The 25,141-nt window shown below is 45.8% G+C and overlaps 1 protein-coding gene across 2 annotated transcripts in view; it reads right to left on the bottom strand.

The window, feature by feature from the left end:
* Positions 1-3,456: 3,456 nt before the first annotated feature.
* The window catches only part of mettl27 (methyltransferase like 27), a 35,807-nt gene continuing 14,122 nt past the window's right edge, over positions 3,457-25,141 (bottom strand). Inside the window, exons 2-6 of one of the 2 annotated variants that reach the window (XM_068010227.1) lie at positions 21,717-21,837; positions 19,841-19,969; positions 10,839-10,974; positions 7,776-7,868; positions 3,457-5,699 (exon numbers count right to left, since the gene is read on the bottom strand). In XM_068010227.1, the coding sequence (XP_067866328.1) occupies positions 5,473-5,699; positions 7,776-7,868; positions 10,839-10,974; positions 19,841-19,969; positions 21,717-21,836 (705 nt within the window). In that variant the 5' untranslated portion in view covers position 21,837 and the 3' untranslated portion in view covers positions 3,457-5,472. The remainder of the gene's footprint in view (positions 5,700-7,775; positions 7,869-10,838; positions 10,975-19,840; positions 19,970-21,716; positions 21,838-25,141) is intronic. The other variant, XM_068010228.1, reaches the window with a different exon arrangement.

Here is a 25,141-nt window from a genome sequence, read left to right as displayed (position 1 = left end):
TTGCATTTCGAAGGCGGCCAGGTAACTTGGTCTATCAGAAGTTTGAAGAAGGAGGAGCTGAGGGAGCACCCAATATGGGACCAGGATAAGAACAATTGTGGGCTACTTCAGATGGAACCGGCAACGTTTACGGGATCCGCTCCGCCCTGTACTAAGCAATACCCCATCAGTCAAACATCTATCGTGGGAATCCTACCCGTAATTAGACAGCTAGAGGAGCGAGACGTGCTGGTTAAAACACACAATACCTCAAACAGCCATGTATGTCCAGTACGGAAACCAAACGGGACCTGGCGGCTTACTGTCGACTATAGAAAGGCTAACCAGTGTATTAATCACAAGGCCCCTCTGGTAGCTGACCCCTCTATGGTATTTAATGCCCTGAAGCCGGAACACGAATGGTTCTCTGTTATCGATATGGCTAATGGATTTTGGTCGGTGCCACTGACACCCGAAGTCCAACCGTGGTTCGCCTTTACTGTACAACAACAACAGTACACCTGGACACGGTTACCGCAGGGTTTCCACAACAGCCCTACGGTATTTCATATGCCCCTACAAAACCATTTGAGGGAGTTACCTTCCATGTACTCCACGGTCATCCAGTACGTGGACGACATTCTGTTAGCCTCTGAGACAGAAGAACAGCACAAACAAGATCTGCGTACCTTGCTGGACCACCTTCATCAGAGAGGATACAAAGCCAGTATTGACAAAGCACAGATAGCAGAAGGAGAGTTCGTGTACCTGGGACAAAAGATTTCGAAAGAAAAGAGAGAACTCACCCAGGACAGGACCGCCGCCATTCGAGCTGCCAAACTGCCCACCACTATCCAGGAGTTTAGGTCCTTTTTGGGTTTGTGTAACTTCAACAGAAACTGGATCGACTCTTACACACAGCTGGCTCAACCATTAACCGATCTCTTGAAGGGAAAGCGGGCCTCTAAAGAATCAGTTACCCTCACCAAAGAACAACAAGAAGCTTTCGAAAACTTAAAGAGGGCTTTGTGCTCAGCGCCAGCCCTGGGAATCCCCGACAACGGGAAACCGTTTACCCTGTTTATACACAAAAAAGAGGGATATATGACTGCCATACTGACACAGGAGCACGGGGACAAACAGAGACCTATTGGATACTATTCGAAAAGACTGGATACCGTCGCACTAGGATGGGGCAGTTGTTTAAGAGCTATGGAAGCTACGTCAAGCAGTAATGGCTACTGCAGGTCTGGTATTAGAACAAAAGTTAACCATTAGGTGTCCGCACACAGTCCACACTTTGCTATCCATGAACAGAGTATCCCAAGTGACAGCAGCCAGATGGACCCGATGGACAACAGTCCTAGAGGCTCCCAATCTCCACATCGTCCGGGCCAGCCTAATAAATCCGGCGACTATGCTCCCGTGGCCTGAAGAGATGAAGGAAGAAGAACATGATTGCGTGGAGATTATGGAAGAAGCAGAGGAGGTAACCCTAGCGGCAGAGGAAGCATTGCTCAAGCCAGATTTAATCCTATTCACAGATAGATCCTCCTTTGTTGACAACAGTACACGGAAAGCAGGATGGGCAGTTACAACCCTACATGTAGTTGTGGAAGTGGGATGCCTGCCTTCAGGGACATCGGCCCAACAAGCTGAACTGCGAGCCCTGTCGGAAGCATGTCGAATAGCAAAGGGGAGGACAGCTAATATTTACACCGACTCACGGTATGCTTTTGGAGTCGCTCACGACTTTGGTCAGCTGTGCAGCAAAAGAGGATTTCTCACTGTTGCTGGTACACCTATTCGAAATGGGAAAGAGACCCGAGACTTACTGGAGGCCATGCAATTGCCACAAAAGGTATCCATTTTGAAATGTAAAGCCCATACGAAAGACAACACCATAGAGGCAAAGGGGAATGCCATGGCCGACAAGGCAGCCAAGGAAGCCACCTCGTAGGGTGATCCCCTGGATGCAAATATGTAAACTGAATGTATCCCATCTGACACAAAACCTACAAGTGATGCAGAGTGAATGTTCCAAAGATGAAAAATGGACCTGGATAGAAGCAGGGATGAAGGTATGTGACGACAGCATCTGGAGACAAAGGGACACCGAGGAACCCGTCGCACCACAGGTACTGATGCCCTTTTTAGCCCAACAAATTCACTCCTGGGGACACCTGGCCCCGCAGCAGATGACAGCACGGTTCCAGAAAAGCTGGTGGGGTCGAGGGTTCAAAAAACACGCACAGCTGGTGGCTGACCGCTGTGTGGTCTGTCAGAAAAACAATCCAGGACCCACCACGATAATGCCTCAACTAAGAGCCCCTGCTCCAGCCGGCCCATTCCAGTGCTTACAAGTTGTCTATATCTCTCTCCCACCTTGCCAGGGGTACACCAGCATTTTAGTCATCGTCGATAAATCTTCTAGATGGGTAGAGGCCATCCCAGCTAGAAAAGCCACGGCCAATCACACCGCTAAGGTCCTGTGTAAGGATTACATCCCCAGATGGGGAGTACCGGTCAGCATTGCCTCTGACCAAGGAACTCATTTCACAGGCGCGGTCTGTCAGGAAGTCAGTCGACTACTGAACATTACGTGGGATTTACACTGTCCTCATCATCCCCGGTCATCAGGCCAAGTGGAACGAATGAATCAGACGCTAAAGCAGCGACTATCCAAGTATCACCAGGAAGGAATACATGGCCTCAGGCATTGCCGATAGTTCTGTGTCGTATCAGAGCGACCCCGAATAGAACTACAGGCTTGAGCCCGTTTGAAGTAATAACAGGGAGACCCATGTCTTTACCGGAAACAATTGAAATAAAGCCGATTGTCACTTGATGAGTGACGCTTTACTAGAATATTGCCAGAACTTAACAAATGCTGTCAGTTCTGCTTCCTCGCAGGTATCGGCAGCTTGGGGTGACCCAACAGAAGTCCGGGTCTACGTGAAGAAAATACACAAAGAACCTTTGGGCACCAAGTGGGAGGGACCTTTCCAAGTACTACTGACCACCCAGTCAGCAGTTAAAGTCGAAGGAAAGAAAGCCTGTATACACGCCTCTCACGTAAAACGAGCGACCCGTGATTGAATGCTGAATTATTAATTGCTGCTAATTATTAATTGCTGATATGTTTAGAATTTGTATTATCTTCTTTGCATGTATTTTAAGTAGTCGCTCACCTTTGACTAACCAAGCCTATGCACATGGGAAAACTAATCGAGTGTCCAGGGAATTACATGTTCACTCTTTCCTTTATATGACCTATACATATGCCAAAGAAGCTAACCTCTCCCGTTGCTGGGTATGTGCACACGTGCCCTTCCACTCAGGGGGAGCATCCCCTTACGCCCCGTCCCCTTTAATGCGTCGGAGACTGCGGCATGGAGCGTAAAAGGGCCCTGGAACATAAGGGCCTTCATGGGATGGTACCGGCCCCATTATGATCGGACCCAAGAGCCCCCATTCTTGGTCCTTACTAATACCTCAGGCGTGGGAAGACCACTGGGATTCATATGCCTGGTCAGAGACCAAAAGGGTGGGCAAGAAGTGGGACGAAGTAACTGCTCCCACTATTTCAATGTAACTCCAGGCGCTAAAGCTATTATCCTGCGGGACCTTGAGGAACTAAAAGGGCGGGACGCCACCTGGCGGGTGGACCCCAAAACAGCTAGAAACCCCATTGCCTATAATGGTACTTACTTTATTTGCGGCAAAAAAGCCTATCCCTGGTTACCGAAATTTTGGACAGGATTGTGTTACTTAGGCTATGTTACACCTTACATCCATCATTTGACCTCCTTGCCTAAGCCGTCTCAGGGACAAAGGACGAGACGAGCTATCACTGAGACGGAGAGGTTTTTCTCGATCATATTCCCGTGGTATGGGACAGCTAAAGTAGCTAGGGAATCCATCAATATGGCTTCGGTCCTAGAAAAAGTGGCCAATGACACCGCCGAAGCCCTCGTTAAAATAAATGCAGAAATGGTAGCTATCCGCACCGTAGCACTCCAGAACCGAATGGCCTTAGATTTTGTCTGAGCAGAAAAGGGGGGTACATGTGCCCTGATAGGACCCGAGTGTTGTACTTACATTCCAGATAGCTCCAAAGAAATTTCTGATCTGGCAGAACACATCCGAAAGGAAGTGGAAAAGCTAAAACAACCCCCAACTTCCACCTTATGGAGTTGGGCGACAGTTGGTTGGGCTCGATAGGGACCTCTGTGGTACAGGGTTTGGTCTTTTTAGTGATGATTGTAATTCTGTATTTGATGTTTTTGCTTATTAAGTGTTGTTGTAAACAAGTAACTGAAGCCCCTGCAAAACTTATGCCTTTACAGAGCTCCCGCGAGCCCCTTTTGTGGCACAAGCAGGAAACGTATTGAGTGTGACCCCTCCGGGTGTTGAAGGCTGTTTCTAGACAAGTAGAGACCATTAAAGGCACCTAGGTGGGATCAAGGGAATGATTCTTAAAAGTGTTTGAAGAATCAAAGGGGGGACTGTGGGGACAGAATAATATGGGGACATTTAAGGTGAAATAATTAATCAATCATGTACTACTAACAAACTAACCTTGGAGCTGCAGAGACAGCTTATCAGAATTGACTTCATAACTTCAGGGTTGCAGAGACAGCTTATCAGTAGAAGTAGACTAACACGCAAAAACTAACGGGACAGCTGCAGACTGTTTAATAGTAGCCTATTGTATAGCAATCAGCCTAACGGTCCAAGGAGATAGGGGGATGAGAAACTGCTAGAGGAGAAGGTGACAAGGCAGTACCCCAATCAGGCCATGACACCAAGAAACTGCAAAGTTTGTAAACCAATTGGGAACATAAAGGGGGTGTCACTGATTTGTACGAAGAACTATAAGGCAGGCTTGATTTCCCTGCTCAGGCAGGAAGATGGAGGTAGAGGTGTGTGTATGCTCGCTTTGCTGATGATGTAACCATTTCATACTGCAATAACGTTTCTTAAAGTTACAGTCAGACTTCGTCTGTCTTTGTGTAACTAATGGGATCCAACAGTGGAGAAATCAGTCTGTCTGTGTCCTCTGTGAGAACAGTCTGTCTCAACTAAAAAGCCAGTTCAAAAGATAATTGCAACATTGTATATCCGGTCCTTGGTCTCTGAATGGCTGTTGCCGGGTAACCAGGATGCATTCTTTGAAGCTGGTTGGTTCCCTCTCCGTATGGTTGTATCCAACAGCAACCAAAATGCACTTTCTCTAACTCCTGAGGCCTGCTGGTTCTCAAAGCAGTACGGCTCCTTTTCCGGCCTTAAAGGCATGCGGCATTCTTCCCGGAAAAAAAACTACAGGATTATAACAGCGACCAACAATCTTTATTTTACACAGAAAAATGATTGGTCAGTCTGAATAAAGCTTCATATGAACCAGATACTCATCTGCTGACGTGATAGTACTGTGTGTAGAAGAAACTGAATCTTGTTGAAGATTTGCTTTCATAATTCTCAGTTGTCATTTTAAACTTGACTCCTTGATTTTTGGTACATATAGATTATCCCGGAGATGTACTTAGAACCTTGTTCAGCTTCATGTAGAGATGTTGCTTTTTCCCAATGTTCTACTTCTTGTACTTTAACTTTTTCCCATAACCCTTTCTGCTCCATTTCCTCTATTACAGCCTGTAGCTGTTTTTTGTAGTGTTGGTTTGACTTGTTGATTCGGGTAGTCATGCACACAAACCCCCCTAAAGGACAGAACAAAGTTATACTCTCAAATTGTCATTATGCTCTGTAATATTCCTGGCCAAGTAACTTAGTAGTCTCATACAGTCCTGAATTTTTTTCCAGATTTTTCTGCAAACCATTAATTAGCATTATATAAAGTATGCACACACATGAAAATGGAAACATTAAGAACAGAAATGTACAGATTGTTTAAAAAAAAACTTCTGAAACCACATGCTTCCCGTTTGCTTCGTGATTTTGGAGGAGCAGGTGGTGGAAAGCATGCCTATATAGGAAGGCAAGGTGACACCACAAGTTCAAGTTTCAGTCAAAGTCAGGTTGGCCATAAAGACAGCTATAATAAGGTGGTGAATAACAATGGTTTTATTTGTGAGTGAACCCATATTTTGAAGGAAAATGCAAACTGGGATGGTATGGTGACTATTATTTGGCAGAGTCCAAAGGGGCTGTGGTAGCTGAGGTGAGAGGTGTGGGAAGGAAGTTGGTGATGTTAGCTCCCAGTAGTCATGCTGAGCAGGAAGGTCAATTATATAGATTAAGGCAGTTGGGGGATCTTACTTGAAAGGATTATTAATGGATTCCTTAATGGGCCCTTCAGTGAAATGCAAGGGTAAAGCTTACACAAGGGGCATTCAAGCCTGGGACAACAGAGAGTAGAAAAGGAGGAGTAATGGTGGGTTGGGTAGGGACTGAGGGGGGAAAAATTACTCGAGAGTAACATGAAGGGGAGGAGAGGAGTGCAGAGCAAAAAAAGGGAAGATGGAAGCACTGAGGTTAGATTTGAAGTGGCAGTCAAAGTACATACACAAACAGAAATGGGGTTGCATGGGCATGACCGATGTCATGGCCATTAACAGAGAGGGGCAGAGGGCGAAAGAGGCAGACAGTGAAAGAGAGGAGAGAGGGACAGAGAGAGAGAGAGGGGACAGAGAGGGACAGAGAGGGACAGAGGGGGAGAGAGAGGGAGAGAGAGGGACAGGGACAGACAGAGAGAGAGAGAGGGAGAGACAGAGAGAGAGAGACAGAGAGAGAGAGGGAGAGAGAGAGAGAGGGACAGAGAGAGAGACAGACAGTGAGAGACACAGAGAGGAGAACCTGACTTCTCCTTCCGATCTCTGCATATCCTTGCACTGCCAGTAGAGACACACACCCATCCTTGAAAATATTTCCTAAATATGTAATTAATTTCCCCTTTGTTTGTGCTCCCAACCGGCTTTCCTTATTTTGTATATTCTATCAAGGTCTGAAGGTAGTTTAAATCTACCTATATTCATTTATCATTCCTGCTCAATGATCAGCTGACTGGATCAGGAGCACTGTAGTCAGGGACTGATTTTAAGTACTCTCAAACAGAGTCATGTGTGGCAGAGATTGGGCTTCTGGGTTAAAAAGATAACAAATGTTATCCCAAATATCTTTCTAGCCTTTGTCTTTAGGCTGATACGATTGCCAGAAGCTGAACCAAACTTATTCACTCTCACATCAATTTGGACCTCAGCATTGTGCCCAGTGGCTAGCCAACATTAGTAACACTCCTTAATTAGCACCACACTAAGTCACAAGATACCATATCCATTTCTCCTGTTGAGCATTATATTTTGCAGATAACATCTAAATACAAGCACTGTGCTTTTGCTCACAGTCAAAAGAGGGTTCACGTCTGCTCAGCACTTTCCCTGGTAGCCTTGCTCACATTGGTGCATCGCTCATGATTGGAAGTGGTGGCCAATCTACCAATACCTACCGTCTGCTCAGTGGTCTGTTCGCAATTGACCACTATCGGTAACTCACAGTCGGAGATAAATGGAGTATCCGCTGAATGTTGAACATGAATATGCTCAAAGCACAGTCGGGCCCAGATCAGCTTTATGTTGACAGTGTCAGAATTTTACCAGCACGTAACTTGGGTGAGTATCTGGTTTATGGCAGTTTAACTTACAGATACTAAGCAGCCCAGAAAATAAAGGAAAGATGGTGTTATGTCTTGCCACTTCTCTTGGCCAACCCCAACTCAGTTAATACATATATCTACTATTAGACTGTTTGAGTTTAGCGAAATACGGACATTTTCTTACCTGGCTTGGTAACTCGAAGGAGTTCAGGAAGGATGGTATATGGCACCTGCCCTTCGCTTAGTGCACCAACAATCATAACAACATCATAACTGTCTGAAACAGAATTTTTTTATAAAGTAAGATAAAGCCAGATTACTATCTGTAAAATATGACCTTGCACTAGTGAGCAAATAATCTCTTCCCTGGTGTGTGAGAAGACTCGTTTAGCATTAGAAATTAAAGCAGGAGTGCTGGTGCAGTAGGTACTTCTTATTGTACATCGGTTTTTTCACACTCCCTTGTGAATGAATTATTAAAAGAAGCAATATGTTTTAAGTTCAATATTTCAATGAGATATATGTTGGACTAAACTGTTGAGTGGCATCACAAATCCAATTCAAGTTTTTCATTTTCTTAACTCCTGCAGACAAAACTTCTTAATAATGAGTGAGGTTGTCATTTTTAACTGAATTGCTGTTGCCTGAAATAATTTTAAAAACTTTTAATGGCACCTTTTTTATTCATTCACAGGATGTGAGCATTGCTGGAAAGGCCAGCATTTGTTGCCCATCCCGAATTACCCTTGATAAGGTGGTAATGAGCCACCTTCTTGAACTGCTGCAGTTCATGTGGCAGGTACACCCACAGTACCGTTAAGGAGTTCTAGGTTTTTGACCCAGCGACAGTGAAGGAATGGCAATATAGTTCCAAGTCAGGATGGTGTGTGGCTTGAAAGGAACCTTATAGATAGTGGTGCTCCCATTCATCTGCTGCCCTTGTCCTTCTAGGTGGTAGAGATCACCTTTTTGGAAGATGCTGTTGAAGGAGACTTGGGAGTTGCTGCAGTGCATCCTGTAGATGGTACACACTGCTGCCACTGGGTGGAGGGAGTGAATGTTTAAGGTAGTGGGTGGGGGACTGATCAAGCAGGTCGCTTTGTCCTGGATGGCGTCGAGCTTCTTGAGTGTTGTTGGAGCTGCACTCATCCAGGCAAGTGGAGAGTATTCCATCACACTCCTGACTTGTGCCTTGGAGATAGTGGACAGACTTTGAGGAACCAGGAGATGAGTTACTGTCTACAGAATTCCCAGTCTCTGACCTGCTCTTGTAACTACAGCATTTATATGGCTGGTCCACATTTCTAGTCAATGGTAATCCCCAGGATGTTGATGTTGGTGGATTCAGCAGTAATGCTGTTAAATGTCGAGGGGAGGTGGTGGTTAAATTCTCTCTCTTTGGAGATGGTCATTACCTGGCACTTGTGTGACATGAATGTTACTTGCCACTCTATCAGCCCAAGCCTAAATGTTGTCCAGATCTTGCTCCTTGAGGGAACAGATTGCTTCAGTATCTGAGGAGCTGCGAATGGTACTGAACACTGCAATCAGTGAATATCCCCACTTCTGGCCTTATGATGGAGAAAAGTTCATTGATAAAGCAGCTGAAGATGGTTGGGCCTAGGACACAACCTCAAGGAACTTCTGCAGCAATGTCCTGAGGCTGAGATGATTGGCGTCCAACAACCACAACCATCTTCTTTTGCTGCTGCTAATGATTCTGCTGTTCCCATTTACACCTGCTCCGGATTCATCTTTTGTTCTTCCCTCCCTGCCACCCAACCTTTTCCTGCCTCTGTACTTGCTTAAAACCTGTTACAACTTTATGTTTTTCTCTCTACAGATGCTGCATATTTCCAGCATTTTCTGTTTTTGTTTCAGGTTTCCAGCATCCATAGTATTTTGCTTTTGCATCTTGCTTTGTGCTAGGTATGACTCCAACCAGTGGAGAATTTTCCCCGATTGCCATTGACGTCTACTTTGCTAGGGCTCCTGGATACCACACTCGGTCAAATGCTGCCTTGATGTCAAAGGCAATCACTCTCACCTCAGCTCTGAAATTCAGCTTTTTTGTCCATGTTTGGACCAAGACTGTAATACGGTCTGGAGCAGAGAGTACCTCATGGAACCCAAATCCAAAGCAGGTTATTGGTGAGTAAGTGCCGCTTGATAGCACTGTGGACTCCAACTTTCATCGCTTTGCTGATGATTAAGAGTAGACTGATGGGACAGTAATTGGCCAGATTGGATTTGTCCTGCTTTTTGTGGACTGGACATAGATGAGCAATTTTCCACATTGTCGGGTAGAAGCTAATGTTGTAGCTGTACTGGAACAGCTTGGCTAGGGGTGCTGCTAGTTCTGGAGCACGTCTTCAGTACTACAACTGGGACGTTGTCAGAGCCCATAGCCTTTTGCCGTATCCAGTGCCTTCAGCCATTTCTCGATATCATGTGGAGTGAATCGAATTGGTTCATGACTAGCATCTGTGATGTTGGGGACCACAGCAGCAGGCAGAGATGGATCACTCACTCGGCACCTCTGGCTAAAGATGACTGCAAATGCTTCAACCTTGTCTTTTGCACTGATGTGCTGGGCTCCCCCATCATTGAGGATGGGGATATTTGTGGAGCCTCCTCCTCAAGTTAGTTAATTGTCTACCACCATTCATGACTGGATGTGGCAGGACTACAGAGCTTTGATCTGATCCATTGGTTGTGGAATCGCTTAGCTCTATCTATCACATGCTGCTTCCACACATGTTATACCAGCCACCAAATGCGCCTAAAAGTGGTCTGGACTCAGACTTGACCTGTACCTTTGTGACTGATCTTCATGTGTGAGCTTAGTCAGTGAGTTTGAGTAGGTTATTTGACCATGGAAGGCAACATAAGAAGCCAAATCTAACATAATTTGACGATGTCATAGACACATTGTCCAGCATGACTGGGCCACTGATTGATATTTCTACTCCATAGCTTAATACTGAGATTAACTGAAGCATTCCAACTGGGAATCAATCTGGAAACTTCTGAACTGGATGAGTGTTGATCTCCGATCATTCTATTCTGCTTAATGCCTTGTGCAAGTGATGGAGACAAACTTGCTCCTAAGATACCGCAAAATGACAATGTATTTAATCTAGGCAATGATTCAATTAGAAAACAATATCAGATTTCTTCTTAAAAACACAGTGAAAGGTCAAATTAATTGCAGATGGCAGTTATATGTGGCTTCAGCTGTTGTTACCCGAGGACATCTGAAGCGGCTCAGTATCCAGCATACATTTCTGGAGTGTTTGATACACTGATTTAGACCGTGCTAATTCCAACATTCTTTCACAGCCATCCATTCCATGAAAGTTACGAAATCCAAGTTTCTGCAACTAGACAAGAACAAAGATGCAACACAGAGATGTATGCAGGAAACATTAGCAAATGGATAAATAACCAGCATTAAACCCAATAGGAATGTGACTTACAACACAGTTTGCAACCTAGCAGATTTTTCTGACATGAATGACCTGTACTATACTGCAATTCTTTGATTTATGCAGAGCTGAAGTACTATATCAATGCAGACATTTCAACACAACATGCATATCATGCTGTCCTGGCAGAAAGAAAGAAGTTGCATTTAAATAGCACCTTTCATGACCTCATGTCCCAAAGAGATCTACAGTCAATTAAGTACTTTTGAAGTGCAGTCACTGCTGCAATTTAGGAAACAAAGTAATTCATGACAACGCTACTTCATCGGACACGTCATCAGGATGCGCCGCGGTGCGCACATGCGCAGACTGTCTCATGCCCCCTGCGCATGCGCTGCGGTCCGAATGACCTGATCCGCATAGCGCATGCGCAGATGACGCTGTACGCGCATGCGCACACAGTCTCCTCATCTCTGCGCATGCGATGCGGTCCGACCTGCGAGGATCGTTGTGCGCATGCGCAGATGACGTCATCGCGTGATCTCGTCTTCCTCGCCGATGCGCCAGTTTGGCCTGTGCGCATGCGTCAAAGCTTCGGCGCGACTTTTTGAAAGTGGAAGGAGGGGAGGTTTCGTCGGGCATTTTCTCGCATTTTATCTGAATTATTTATTCGTTTTGGAGACTTGCTTCATTTTTATTTGACACAGGAGATTGTTCCAAGGTAAGTTGCTCTGCCTTTGTGAGTTGCTCTGAAAACATTTCCATTGTCTGGGCCACCGCCTGTTCTCCAGTCCCTGTTGTGAGTTGTTCTGAAAACATTTCCATTGTCTGGGCCACCGCATGTTCTCCAGCCCCTGTTGTGAGTTGCTCTGAAAACATTTCCATTGTCTGGGCCACCGCATGTTCTCCAGCCCCTGTTGTGAGTTGCTCTGAAAACATTTCCATTGTCTGGGCCACTGCATGTTCTCCAGTCCCTGTTGTGAGTTGCTCTGAAAACATTTCCATTGTCTGAGCCACCGCATGTAGCAGGATGAAGGCACAGTGACTGTGATTTCTGGCGCCAAACAGTACACACTGCAGATACATGATGGCCAGGCTACCTGCAGCTGCATCTTCTCCATTCAGCCTTTGTTGCACTGCAAACATGCTGTTGTTGTGCAGAGGCATCTGGGTCTGCCTCTGGACAGGCTCGCCCCCAATTGTCGCTGGCGTGCATCTCAGACACCAACGACGACAGGCATGGCTGCTGCCATTGTGATTACAGAGGAACAGCCAAGGCCCCTCAGCCACAATGAAAAATACCGCTTGCTTTCAGATCAATTGTACCAGCTACAACAGGCCGTTCTGCAGAGTGGAACGGCAGCATTCATGAGGAGATTGGACTGGCTGCGGCAACAGACTCTCTGCTGGCAGCAAGGACTGGCTGATGAGATGGAGCCATTTACTATGCCCAACAATTGCCCGGAAGCACCTTCGGATGGAGGTGGCCACGTGCTGGACATCAGTCACATGTCACAAACCCTGGATCCTGAGCGTCTCACCCCCTGGCCTAATGATCTGATGGACCATACATATGCCTGCCTGTTCAAATCTCCACTTCCCCTACCTGCGGTACCCTCTTCTTGCTGCTCAGTTACACAGTCACCTGCTCCTACACCCATCAGGGCAGTGCTCATGGGCACACAGTTACCTGCTCCTACACCCATCAGGGCAGTGCTCATGGACACACAGCCACCTGTTTCCCCATCCGACGTTGAAACAACCATGCAGAGCCTTGTGAGACTCCGCAATTGCCAGTTGCTGCCTGTCAAGCAGAGAGGGCGTCCAAAGGGGTCAAGCACTTGGGGAACATTCAGCAAGAAGAGACTGAGCACTAAAAGAAACAAGCATGCCGTGTCCAGTGGTAGCAGAAATGTGAATGCTCTTGCTGTGAACACAACTGGTGATAGTAGTAGGCAGGATTAAATGGGAATGGATGGAAAGACGCACGAGTAACATAACCACTGGCAGGGAACTGCTGGGCTAAATTGCCAGCTTTATGTTCATAGCCCAAAAGAAATGTGTTTCTTTTCCAGCACCCTCACATCATTCATGTTTTCCCTGAGAGCAGCATTGAACCATCACGAGATAGGGGCAGTAACATCATCCTGCCTCCTGCAGCTGAGGTGGGTACTAAGTGATTCATTGGCGGTGTTATCAGGACATGCCTTTACCGCAGAACACAAAGCATGCTCAACAGTAATTTCATTGGAGGGAGGGAAGCTCTGACACTGATGTTCTTTCCTTATTTTCTTTCATGTAAAACGTGCCCTTGAGAAAACAATCCTTGAGACTTAAGGACGGCATTCAAGCAAAGGAGGCAGTGCGGGAGAGGACGCAAGGATGTGCTGATTCCTGCATCTGAGGTGGATAATAAGTGCTTCATTGGCGACGTTATCAATTGGTGCCTTCACTGCAGAACTTAAAAAGGTGCGCACAACAGTAATTTCAGTGGATGGAGGGAGGCAAGCTCTGACTCTGATTTGCTTTATTTCTTTTCATGTAAAACATGCCGTCGAGAAAACAATCCTTGAGACTTAAGGTCAGCATTCAAGCAACGAAGGCAACTAGATCATGCTGCGGAGCTCATCACGATGTGGAAAGGAACATTGCATTTTTGGATGAATTGGGAATGCACATTGGGATGCGCTTGGGGAACATTCACCAAGAATAGACTGAGCTCAGACTCTTGTGACTTTGCCTTCTTCACATGGACAATACAGTAGTGGAATAGAGAGCCAAGCGTTTATTCACCACAAGGCTCTCCAGGAACAATCTCTTTAGCTGTGCATAGCAGAGACTCGGCCTGTCTGTCTAACGGGAATGCTGGACACAACACTCATGTATCCATGCACAGCAGTTCCTCGGATACTTAATGAACTTAATAAAACTTTTCAATAATTAAACCCAGAATTGTTGAGGTTTTGTTTTGCATGCTATTTCCCCGACTTTGCAACTGCACTTCAGATATTCAACTATGGTGGGGGGGTAGAGGGAGGGGTGGGTGAAGAGGGGGAGGGGTGGGGAGAGCGGGGAGGGGTGGGGAGAGGGAGCATGCAAAATGCAGGGACCAAACTGTTGCAATGCCTGAAGTACTGTGGAGAAGTAGAGAAAGCAACTGGGTAGGGGAGAAAGCAACTGGATTGGGAATCCGCAGCTGGAGGGAACGACTGAATGGAGAGGGCCGGAAGCGAGAGGCCGTAGAGAGCCGCGGGGAGCGAGCGTGCGAAGACCTTGGTGTCACCGGGTCCAGGGACTGGCCAGTAAGTCTTTTGCTGTTGTGTTTACGGCGCATGCACAGAAAAAGGCGCTCCTCTTCCGTTCCGCTGCTCCCCCCCCCCACTCTCTCCCCTTCCTCCCTCTCCCCCAGCTCTCTCCCTCCCCCCTTCCTTACCCCTCCCTCTCCCTCTTTCTCTCTCCCTCCCCACTTCCTTACCCCTCCCTCTCCCTCTTTCTCCCCCTTCCTTACCCCTCTTTCTCCCCCTCTCCCTCTTTCTCTCCCCTCCCTCTTTCTCCCCCCTCCCTCTTTCTCCTCCCTCTCCCTTCCCCCCCCCCTCGCCCCCCGGCACCGCTACCGCTGCTCTCCCCGGCCCCCGCGCTGCTCAACCCCGGCCCCCGCGCTGCTGTCCCCGGCCCCCGCGCTGATCTCCCCGGCCCCCGCGCTGCTCTCCCCGGCCCCCGCGCTGCTCTCCCCGGCCCGTGTGCTGATCTCCCCGGCCCCCGCGCTGATCTCCCCGGCCCCCGCGCTGCTTTCCCCGGCCCCCGCGCTGATCTCCCCGGCCCCCGCGCTGATCTCCCCCCCACCCCCCCGCGCTGCTTTCCCCGGCCCGCTCCACTCTCTCACTCCGGCCATTGAATTCTGCCACGTGTTTGTCAGGTTTCATCTCTGTGATTCTTTGAGCAGCGCCATCTTTAGTCCTGGCAGCTGCGACAGTCGCAAGCTGTGACGTTTTCGTGGCACATGCTGTATTTGCGCATGTGCCAAAACAGCGCCACCTACCGATCGCGTTGTCAACAATTGCGGTCTTTAGGAAATGCAGCAACCTATTTGCACACAGCAAAGTCCCAAATGGCATTAATCAGAACAGGGAATGCTAAATTTGTTCCTTTCATTCAGTGGCAGTGTGTATTGGTGCTTCCACACACTGCATCACATCAGAATATTCATAACCAGTCCCATTCTAAACAAGATTTTACACATGCTTGTACACAATTGTAGAAAGCAGCTGCCAGTTAACAAATAGCTAACATAGGGCGGCACAGTGGCGCAGTGGTTAGCACTGCAGCCTCACAGCTCCAGGGACCCGGGTTCGATTCTGGGTACTCCCTGTGTCTGCGTGGGTTTTCTCCGGGTGCTCCGGTTTCCTCCCACAAGCCAAAAGACTTGCAGGTTGATAGGTAAATTGGCCATTATAAATTGTCACTAGTATAGGTAGGTGGTAGGGAAATATAGGGACAGGTGGGGATATTTGGTAGGAATATGGGATTAGTGTAGGATTAGTATAAATGGGTGGTTGATGGTTGGCACAGACTCAGTGGGCCGAAGGGCCTGTTTCAGTGCTGTATCTCTAATCTAATCTAAATCTAAAATTGCAGTTAACAGATCAGAACTGCAAATAATTAATTAATTTGCTTCATGCACAGTCTCTAATGGAAGAATTGAGAAATCTCACGACAATTTGGTCTGAAGTGGAAGAGCTTAAAATGGCAGAAAGCTTAGAAGTAAAGTGCACAAATTTCCTGCAAGAGCTCAGCTCTCATATTGGTACAATGGCTATGTACACTGATTTTCAAAAGTGAATTATCAGTTTTGATTTTTTCTTTAAATCAGTGTGTGGAAATGAAATGATTTGAGTTACTATCTTTGCATGCCCGCTAGTACCCAATAGACAGTCTCCAAAACAGTAAAGTGGACACACAGGTCAGGGATATTTTGCTTAACTGCTTATTGTAATTCAACTTAATTAATAGTTCAGATCAAACTTCTTCAATGGAGCTTAATTTACACACAATACCCTGCATGGAATATTCAAGTATCACACTGCGTCTAATCCTGTGAAAAACATATTTTCCAGGTGTAACAAGATACAGTGGACATCTGGGGAATAAAAATCACTCACATTTAGAAAACAAAATTCTAGAAATCTGTAAACACAAACCCTGTACATCAAGGAGCTTGATTGCTTGGTCAAAAAAAAAATAAAACACAAACCAAGTACAAGAATCTTCAGTGCAGTTCTTATTCATAAACTTTGAACACTGTTGGCCTCTATTTGGCGATTCAGCATATCAGAACACTCAGCAAGCCACCTCCTGAGGAGGGTTTTAATATCCGAGAGCAGTGGGAGGTATCCAAGGAGGAGATAGTGAGAGTTCAAAACAAATGTGTTGTCACAAAGAAAAAGGATGAGTCTCTCAAATCTAAAGTCCCCTGGATGTTGAGCATACTGGGTAGGATAAGGGAAAAAAGGGAAGCCTATGGCAGTTACCGAGAGCACAATAGTGCAGACAGCCTAGAGGGGTATAGAAAGTGAAAGGGTTAAATTAAAAAGGAAATTAGGAAAGCAAACAGACAGCATTAAAAATATATTGGCAAGTAAAATCAAGGAAAACTCAAAGATGTTTTATAAATACATAAAAAGCAAGAGGATAACTGAGTAAAGAGTACAGTCTATTACAGACCAAAAAGGTAACCTGTGTGTGGAGGCAGAATATTTTGCAACTGTCTTCACAAAAGACGGGGATGATGCAGACATTGGAGGTGAGGCGGAGTGTGAAATATTGGATGGGATAAAGATAGTGAGAGAGGAAACATTAAGAAGTTAAAAATGGATAAATCGCCATGTCCGGATAAAATGTATCCCAGGCGGTTGAGAGAAGCAAAGGAGGAAATAGTGGAAGCTCCGATCATGATTTTCCAATCCTTTCTGGCTAAAGGTACAGTACCAGAGGACTGAAAAACTGCTAACTTAGAACCGTTGTTTAAAAAAAGGGAGAAAGGGACAGACCGAGTAATTACAGGCCAGTCAGCCTAAACTCAGTTGGGCAAATGATTGAAAAAATTGAAAGAGAATATTAATCATCACTTAGAAAGGCATGAATTAATCAAGGACAGTCAGCATGGATTTGTTAAAGGAAGGTTGAGTCTGACTATTGTGACTGAGTTTTTTGAGGAGAGTTAATGAGGGTAGCACAGTTGATGCAGTGTAATGAATTTTAGCAAGGCTTTTGACAAGGTTGTACATAGCAGACTGATCGAAAAGTAAAAGTTCATGGGATGCAAGAGAAAGTGGCAAGTCGGATACAAAACTGACTCAGTGGCAGGTCAGTGGATGATTTTGTGACAGGAAGGCTGTTTCCAGCGGGGTTCCGCGAGGCTCAGTACTAGGGCTCTTGCTTTTTGTGGTCTCTATCAACTATTTAGACGTAAATGTAGATGGTATGATTGAAAGATGACACAAAAGTTGGTTGTGTGGTTGATAGTGAGGAAGAAAGCTGTGGACTGCAGCAAGATAGCAATGGACTGGTCAGGTGGGCAGAAAGTACCAAATGGAATTCAACCAGGGAAGTGTGAGGTAATGTATTTTGGGGAGGGCAAACAAGGCAAGGAAATACACAATAAATGGTAGGATACTGAAAAGGGCAGAGGAGCATGTGGGCAGCATGTCCACAGATCCATGAAGGTAGGTAGTAGGACAGGTAGCTAAGGTGGTTAAAAAGGCATACAGGGATACTTTCCTTTATTAACTCAAGCACAGAATATAAGAGCAAGGAGATTATGCTAGAACTATATAGAATATTAGTTAGGCCACAGCTAGAGTACTATGTACAGTTCTGCTCACCAACATAGGAGGGAAGTGCTAATGCTGGAGGGTACAGAGGAGATTTATGAGGATGTTGACAGCCAAAAGATTTTAGTGATGATGGAAGATTGATAGGCTGGGGTTCTTTCCTTGGAATACAGGAGGCTGAGGGGAAATTTAATTGAGATGCATAAAATTATGAGGGGCCTAAACTGAGTGGTTAGGAAGGACCCATTTCCCTTAGCAGAGAGGTCAATCACCAGGGGGCCTAGATTTAAAGTAACTGGTAGAAGGATGAGAGGGGAATTGAAGATGGTGGTGATAGAGGTGTGAAACACACTACCTAAAAGGGTAGTGATTGCCGAAACCATCAATTAAGAAGAATTTGGATAAGCACTTGAAGTGCTGTAACCTACAAGGCTATAGACCAAGAGCCGGAAAGTGGAATCAGGGTGGGTAGTTCTTTATTGGACCGCACAGACACAACATGCTGAATGGCCTCCTTCTGTGCAGTACATTTCTATGATTCTATCATTCTTTGATGCCCAGAATCCCAGGTCATTTACACAAGTGGTTTTCAAGCTTTTGTGTGGGGGCCTTGCTTAAAATAGTAACCAAAACAGTGGGTGGAATCTTAATTCGTATGTTTGTATGTTCCCGGTCCCACGGGGGCGGGCTCGAAGGTGGGATTAGGAGGGATTTCACAAAACTTGGTGGGGGTTGGTTCCTGCCTCTGGCCGATCTTCCTGGAGGCTGGTCATCACCGACAGAGGCCATCTCATCAGCACTGGCAGGTGTCCAATCTATAGAAACAACCTCAATTTGTGGGATGATTGGGAAACGCCGTGGGGATTCCGTCAGGATCTTCCCAGCGGTGGAGAAGCCATCCACTGAGGGCCAAGCCCAGCAGGTGCCTGGAGGTGGCTTGCTGGTGGGGACCGCAAGACCTCCTACACTTACCCCACTGCTGCAGCCATCAGTGGGCCACAGCTGTGGCTGCTATTTATTTTATTAAACAGAATACATCTTCACAGTGTGCTTGAAGATGGAGGCGCCCTCATGTTCCCCCTCCTGCAGCCAGCAGTGCTCACATCTGGTGGTGGGGCTACTGTCCTTCTAAGGGCGCAGCCCTCTGATTGGGCCTGTAGCCTCGGGAATCCGCCCGCTGTGACCCAGAGGCAGCCTCTTAATTGACCACCTCTGGGAAGATTTCCCAGGCGGGCATACTAACAGCCAGTGCAGGGTTGGAAACCAGAAATGGCGCTGACTCACGCTCATATTCTAAGACCACAAGATTCTGCCCAGTGCGAGACACTCAAAAATAGTGCTATCATTGCAGAATTATTAGCCTATTTGCCGTTACCCCATAGGAAAATGTCCTAGTGCGTTTCAAAGGAGCGTCATCAGACATGAATTGGCTCAGCTAATTAAGGCAATATTAAGATGGATGACTTAAATGAGGAAAGTGAGGTGGAGAGGTTTAGGGATGGAATGACAGTTTAGGGCCTATAATGCTCAAGGCATAGCCACTATTGCTGGGCTAAAGGGAATGGGAAATGCACAAGAGGCCAGAGTTGGAAGAATGCAGAGCTCTTAGGATTGTAGGACTGGGGAAGGGAGAAGCAACGGAAAGATTTGAACACGAGAACAGGAATTCAGAAATCAATGTGTTGATGGATGTGTGCCAATATGTGTCAGTGAGCAAAGGGACGATGGCGAATGGGGCTTGTTGCGGGTTCGGATACGGGCGTGTTACACAGATACAATATGCTAGTAAACAAATAGTACAATTTCAGGAACCCGATGCCTTCTGGGACTCTTCCTATTGTTCAATGCCCCAATTTGAAAACCTATAATCTACATTACAGGTTTAACCTTTAACTGCAAGTCAGAAGCAACCAGGTAATACATAAAGCAGCTTTAAAAAAAAAAATTTTAAGAGCAATAGAACTGCTCCCTATTAATGACAATATAACAACCTGTACAGCGACTAGTCCTGTCCCACAGGCTACGTCCAGGACCAGTGCTTGGTCACGACCTTCAAGCATTACTTCTGCTAGACTATCTGCAGCCAAAAGAGGAGCCCGATAATCCAGAATTATCACATCCTGCAGAAGAAGCAATTGAAAAAGCCATTCACAATTTCAATATGGAGGATAGATCCAGACGAAGGCAGCGATTCAGTTTATGTATTCTGAGCCTTCACCATCTACACTTTACAGCTGCTACCCATTTCTTGAATGAGTAAAAGTCCTGTTCATTACCATCTTTCCTAGCAAATGATTTCTGCAAATTCCATTCAGTAACTATATCCTGTTGCACCAAAAATTTGACTTTTACAACACTACATCTAGGCTTTCTGTGTTTCAGTTTTACTTTCTCTATCCTGCTATGCAACATATGGCTCAGAGGGCTCCATAACTATTCTTCCTGACACAGGGTGAGACCACACCGAGAGTACGGTGTACAGTTCTGGTCTCCTTACCCAAGGAAGGATATACTTGCCTTAGAGGGAGTGCAATAAAGGTTCCAATAGACTGAATCCTGGGGTTAGGGGATTACCCTATGAGGAGAGAGACTAAGTCTATCTACCCTAGAGTTTAGAAGAATGAGAGGTGATCGTACTGAGACATGTGCCATTCTTAAGGGGCTTGACAGGGTAGACACTGGAAGGATGTGTCCCCTGACTGGAGCATTTAGAATAGGGGTCACAGTCTCAGAGTAAGGGGTTTGCCATTTAGGACTGAGATGAGAATCTTTGGAATTCTTTACTGCAGAGAGCTTTGAATGCTGAGTCACTGCGTATATTGAAGACAGTGTTACGCCAGGTGAGAAAGAGGTCTAGGCGTCCCTCTCAGTCTTCACTCGGTCTTATTGTAACAGGGTTTAATCTTTAAACACACTGTGTTTTTAGCTCTCCCTTGGTGAATTCTTGTTCACCGCTTTCCAATTATAAGGTGAAGAAACCAGCACAAACAGGTTTTCTTAGGTTTAAAGAAGAAAAGTGAAATTTTATTGAACTTAAACTCTAATTTGGTTAACGTCTACGGATACACGATGCGTTCAGGCTAGCATGCATCTGCAATACACACATGCAGATAGGGACAGAAAAGAGAAGAAATAAAGTGGAAAAGTTTGAGGCAATATCTGAAGAGTTTTTATTAAGGGTCTTCGAGCTCACTCTGGAGTCCTTGCTTGTAGGTAGATCTTGCTTTTTGTTGGGGTCCAGTATTCTTAAACCTTGTTCACTGTAGGGGACTTTGCTCTCTTGGGGTTCATGTGTCTTCAATGAGTTTTGGAGTTCTGTGAGAAAGAGATGGGAGCAGAGAGGAGAGGCTCTAGCGAGCCAGCCGGGAGATGTCTTTTCAAACCCAGAGCAAACAGTTCAAACATGGTCTCTCCAATTTAAAACTCCGTTCAAACTCTGCAACAGCCAGTTAGTCATGTGACTTAATTGGTTCTGCCCACATCTGTTTGTGGATTGAATTAGAGCAGAGAATAGCTCCTTTGTCCAAACACTGCCTGTTGATATGCAAAAAATGTCTTTCCAGCCAGGGGCCTGGCAATTCTGGTCACAGGCCTTCTCTTCTTGCCAGCAACAATTTGACATTTAATGTCCATGTGGCAGAATTAATGTGCCTCATTCTTGGCAGGTGGGGGGCCTGCATGACACAGAGATTGACAGATTTTTGGATACCAAGGAAATCAAGAGATATGGGGTTAGTGGGGGAAGATGTAGCTGAGTTAGATCTTACTGAATGGTGAAGCAGGCTCACACAGCTGAATGGCCAACTCCTGCCCTGTTTCTTATGTTTCCCTTTCTTGAAAAGCCACATTGTTCTTTTGTTACATTACCTGTTCATAGAGTTCAGACCAGCTATCATAAAAGGACACTTTGTCTTCAGCTGTGGACTCTTTATGACTAGAGAGAACAGTTCTCTGTGCATCTGCAAGCGTTCTTGGATTGGCTGCCATTCTGGAGATAAAACAGAGAGCTGCTCAGAAACTATTCCTTCATTTCACCTTCCATGAACAGAGCAGCAATTTCATTTCATTGAAACCAGGTTATGCACACAATGTAACACAGTAGTAACATACGGTTTTAAATACATATCATTTTGCAGAAATTTATGGAGAAATAGCTTGCTTGCAGTATTCAAATCCTAGCAATTTTTTACACTTTAAACAATTATATTTAGGAAAAGTATTTATTCTCTACAGCAAAATCCAAACAAAATTCATTAGGCAAGCAAACAACTTGGCTTAAAGCACGAACATTTCCAGAAAAATTCAGATTGCTATAAAATGGAAAAAAGGGAACAGATAAATTTATGCACAAATTGAAGTTATGCAGCATAGATATAGCACTGCAAACAAATGAATACTATGCATTGACATCTTGTAGCAAAACAAAGACCATTAATGGCAGAATGATCTACTTAAGAAATGATGCAATACAGAAGAAACTTGAACAGAACAATGTAGTATGGGATAAAATCACCAAAATACAACTTAGAGACTGGACATGCAAGCAGAATGACTGACAACATATTGGTGAAGACTTCATAAACAGAACAAATGAAACTGAGAGGAAGAGCACAAAAACTTTGGGTGGACTGTACCAAGAATGTATTACAGCCAAAACACTTAGTTTGGTGTAGGCAGTTGATCTTACATTGGATGGCACAATCTTATTAGCACATTAAGGGCGGCACAGTGGCGCAGTGGTTAGCACTGCAGCCTCACAGCTCCAGCGACCCGGGTTCAATTCTGGGTACTGCTTGTGTGGAGTTTGCAAGTTCTCCCTGTGTCTGCATGGGTTTCCTCCGGGTGCTCCGGTTTCCTCCCACATGCCAAAGACTTGCAGGTTGATAGGTTAATTGGCCATTATAAATTGCCCCTAGTATAGGTAGGTGGTAGGGAAATATCGGGACAGGTGGGGATGTGGTAGGAATATGGAATTAATGTAGGATTAGTATAAATGGGTGGTTGAAGGTCGGCACAGACTCGGTGGGCCGAAGGGCCTGTTTCAGTGCTGTATCTCTAAACTAAACTAAACAAAACATCAGTTTACAAAAAATACATAGCCAACCAGTATAATTTAAATGCAAACTGATAGAAGAATTATAAACAAATAAAAATTGCTATGCAGTTTCATAGAGAGCTCTTCAATCTGGTTAACAGCAATCACAAAAATCAAAGGGTAGGATGAAATGGAAAAAGCCGTTCAGCCTGTAGTTTATTCCTCTATTCCCGCAGGCCAGGGCCCACATGAACAGCAACAACTGTGTCCTTTGGAGTTTGTTTTTATTCGTTCTTGGGATGTGAATATCGCTGGGAAGGTCAACATTTATTGCCTCTCTCCAATTGCCCGTAGCAGGTGGTGGTGAACCACCTTCTTGAACTGCTGCAGTCCATATGGCGTACGTATACCCACAGTGCTGTTAGGCAGGAAGTTCCAGCATTTTGCCCAAGCGACAGTGAAGGGATGGTGTAACATGCAGGGAAACGTGCTGGCGGTGGAATTCCCATGCATCTGCTGCCCTTATTCTTTTATGTGGTAGAGGTCATGAATTTGGAAGGTGACGTTGAAGGAGTCTTGGTGAGTTACTGCAGTGCATCTTGTAGATGGTACACACTGATGTCACTGTGTGCTGGTGGTGGAGGGAGGGAATGTTTAAGATGGTGGATGGGGTGCCGAACAAGCAGGCTGCTAGGCTGCTTTGTCTTGGATGGTGTTGAGCTTTGAGTGTTGGAGCTGGACTCATACAGGCAAGTGGGGAGTATTCCATCACACTCCCGACTTGTGTCTTGCAGATGGTGGAGAGGCTTTGGGGAGTCAGGAGTTACTTGCCACAGAGTTCCCAGCCTCTGACCTGCTCTTGTCACTATAGTATTTGTATGACTGGTCCAGTTAATCCCCAGATGTAGATGGCAGGGGATTCAGCGATGGCAATACCATTGTATGTCAAGAGGAGATGGCTAGCTTCTCTCCTGCTGGAGATGGTTATTGCTTGGCACTTGTGTGTCACGAATGCTACTTGCCACCCTCAGCCTGAATGTTGCAGCATTCAGTCAGTGACTGCTTCAGTATCTGAGGAATTGCGAATTGTACTCAACACTGCAATAAATCAGCAAACATCCCCACTTTTGACCTTATGATGGAGGGAAGGTCATTGATGAAGCAGCTGAAGATGGCTGGGCCTAGAACACTACCCTGAGGAACTCCTGCAGCAACATCCTGGGCTGAGATGACTGGTCTCCAACAACCACAACCATCTTCCTTTGTGCTAGGTATGACTTTAGCCAGCAGCATTTTCTTCCCGATTCCCATTTATTTCAATTTTGCTTGGGCTCTGTAATGTCACGCTCAGTCAAATGCTTCCTTGATGTTGAGGGCTCTGTCTCTTACCTCAGCTCTGGAATTCAGCTCCTTTATCCATGTTTGGACCAAGGCTGCAATGAAATCTGGAGTCGAGTGGCCCTGACGGAACCCAAACTGAGCATTGGTGATCAAGCAGTTGCTAAGTGCCGCTCGATAGCACTGTCGATGACACTTTTAATCACTTTACCGATGACAGAGAGTAGACTGATGGCCCGGCAATTGGCCGGATTGGATTTGTCCTGCTTTTTGTGCACAAGACATACTTGGACAATTTTCCACTTTGTCGGGTTCATGCTAGTGTTGCAGCTGTAGTGGAACAGCTTGGCTAAAGCACAGCTAGTTCTGCAGCAGATTGTTATCTGAACAGCTATAAACTGAGAGAGGGGAATATGCAACGAGACCTGGGTGTTCTCGTACACCAGTAAGCATGCAGGTGCAACAGGCGGTAAAAAAGGCAAATGGTATGTTGGCCTTAATAGCGAGAGGATTCGAGTACAGGAGCAGGGATGTCTTGCTGCAATTATACAGGGTCTTGGAGAAGCCACATCTGGAATACTGTGTGCAGTTTTGGTCTCCTTATGTGAGGCAGGATGTTATTGCTATAGAGGGAGTGCAGCGAAGGTTTACCAAACTGATTCCTGGGATGGTGGGACTGATATATGAGGAGAGATTGAGTCGGTTAGGATTATATTCGCTGGAGTTCAGAAGAGTGAGGGGGATCTCATAGAAATCTATAAAATTCTAACAGGACTTGACAGGGTAGATGCAGGAAGGATGTTCCCGATGGTGGGGGAGTCCAGAACCAGGGGTCATAGTCTAAGGATATGGGGTATACCTTTCAGAACTGAGATGAGGAGAAATTTCTTCACCCAGAGAGTGGTGAGCCTGTGGAATT

Source organism: Heterodontus francisci, chromosome 30 (assembly GCF_036365525.1).
Source record: "Heterodontus francisci isolate sHetFra1 chromosome 30, sHetFra1.hap1, whole genome shotgun sequence".
NCBI classification, from domain to species: domain Eukaryota; kingdom Metazoa; phylum Chordata; class Chondrichthyes; order Heterodontiformes; family Heterodontidae; genus Heterodontus; species Heterodontus francisci.
This window is presented reverse-complemented; position numbering and strand designations above follow the sequence as displayed.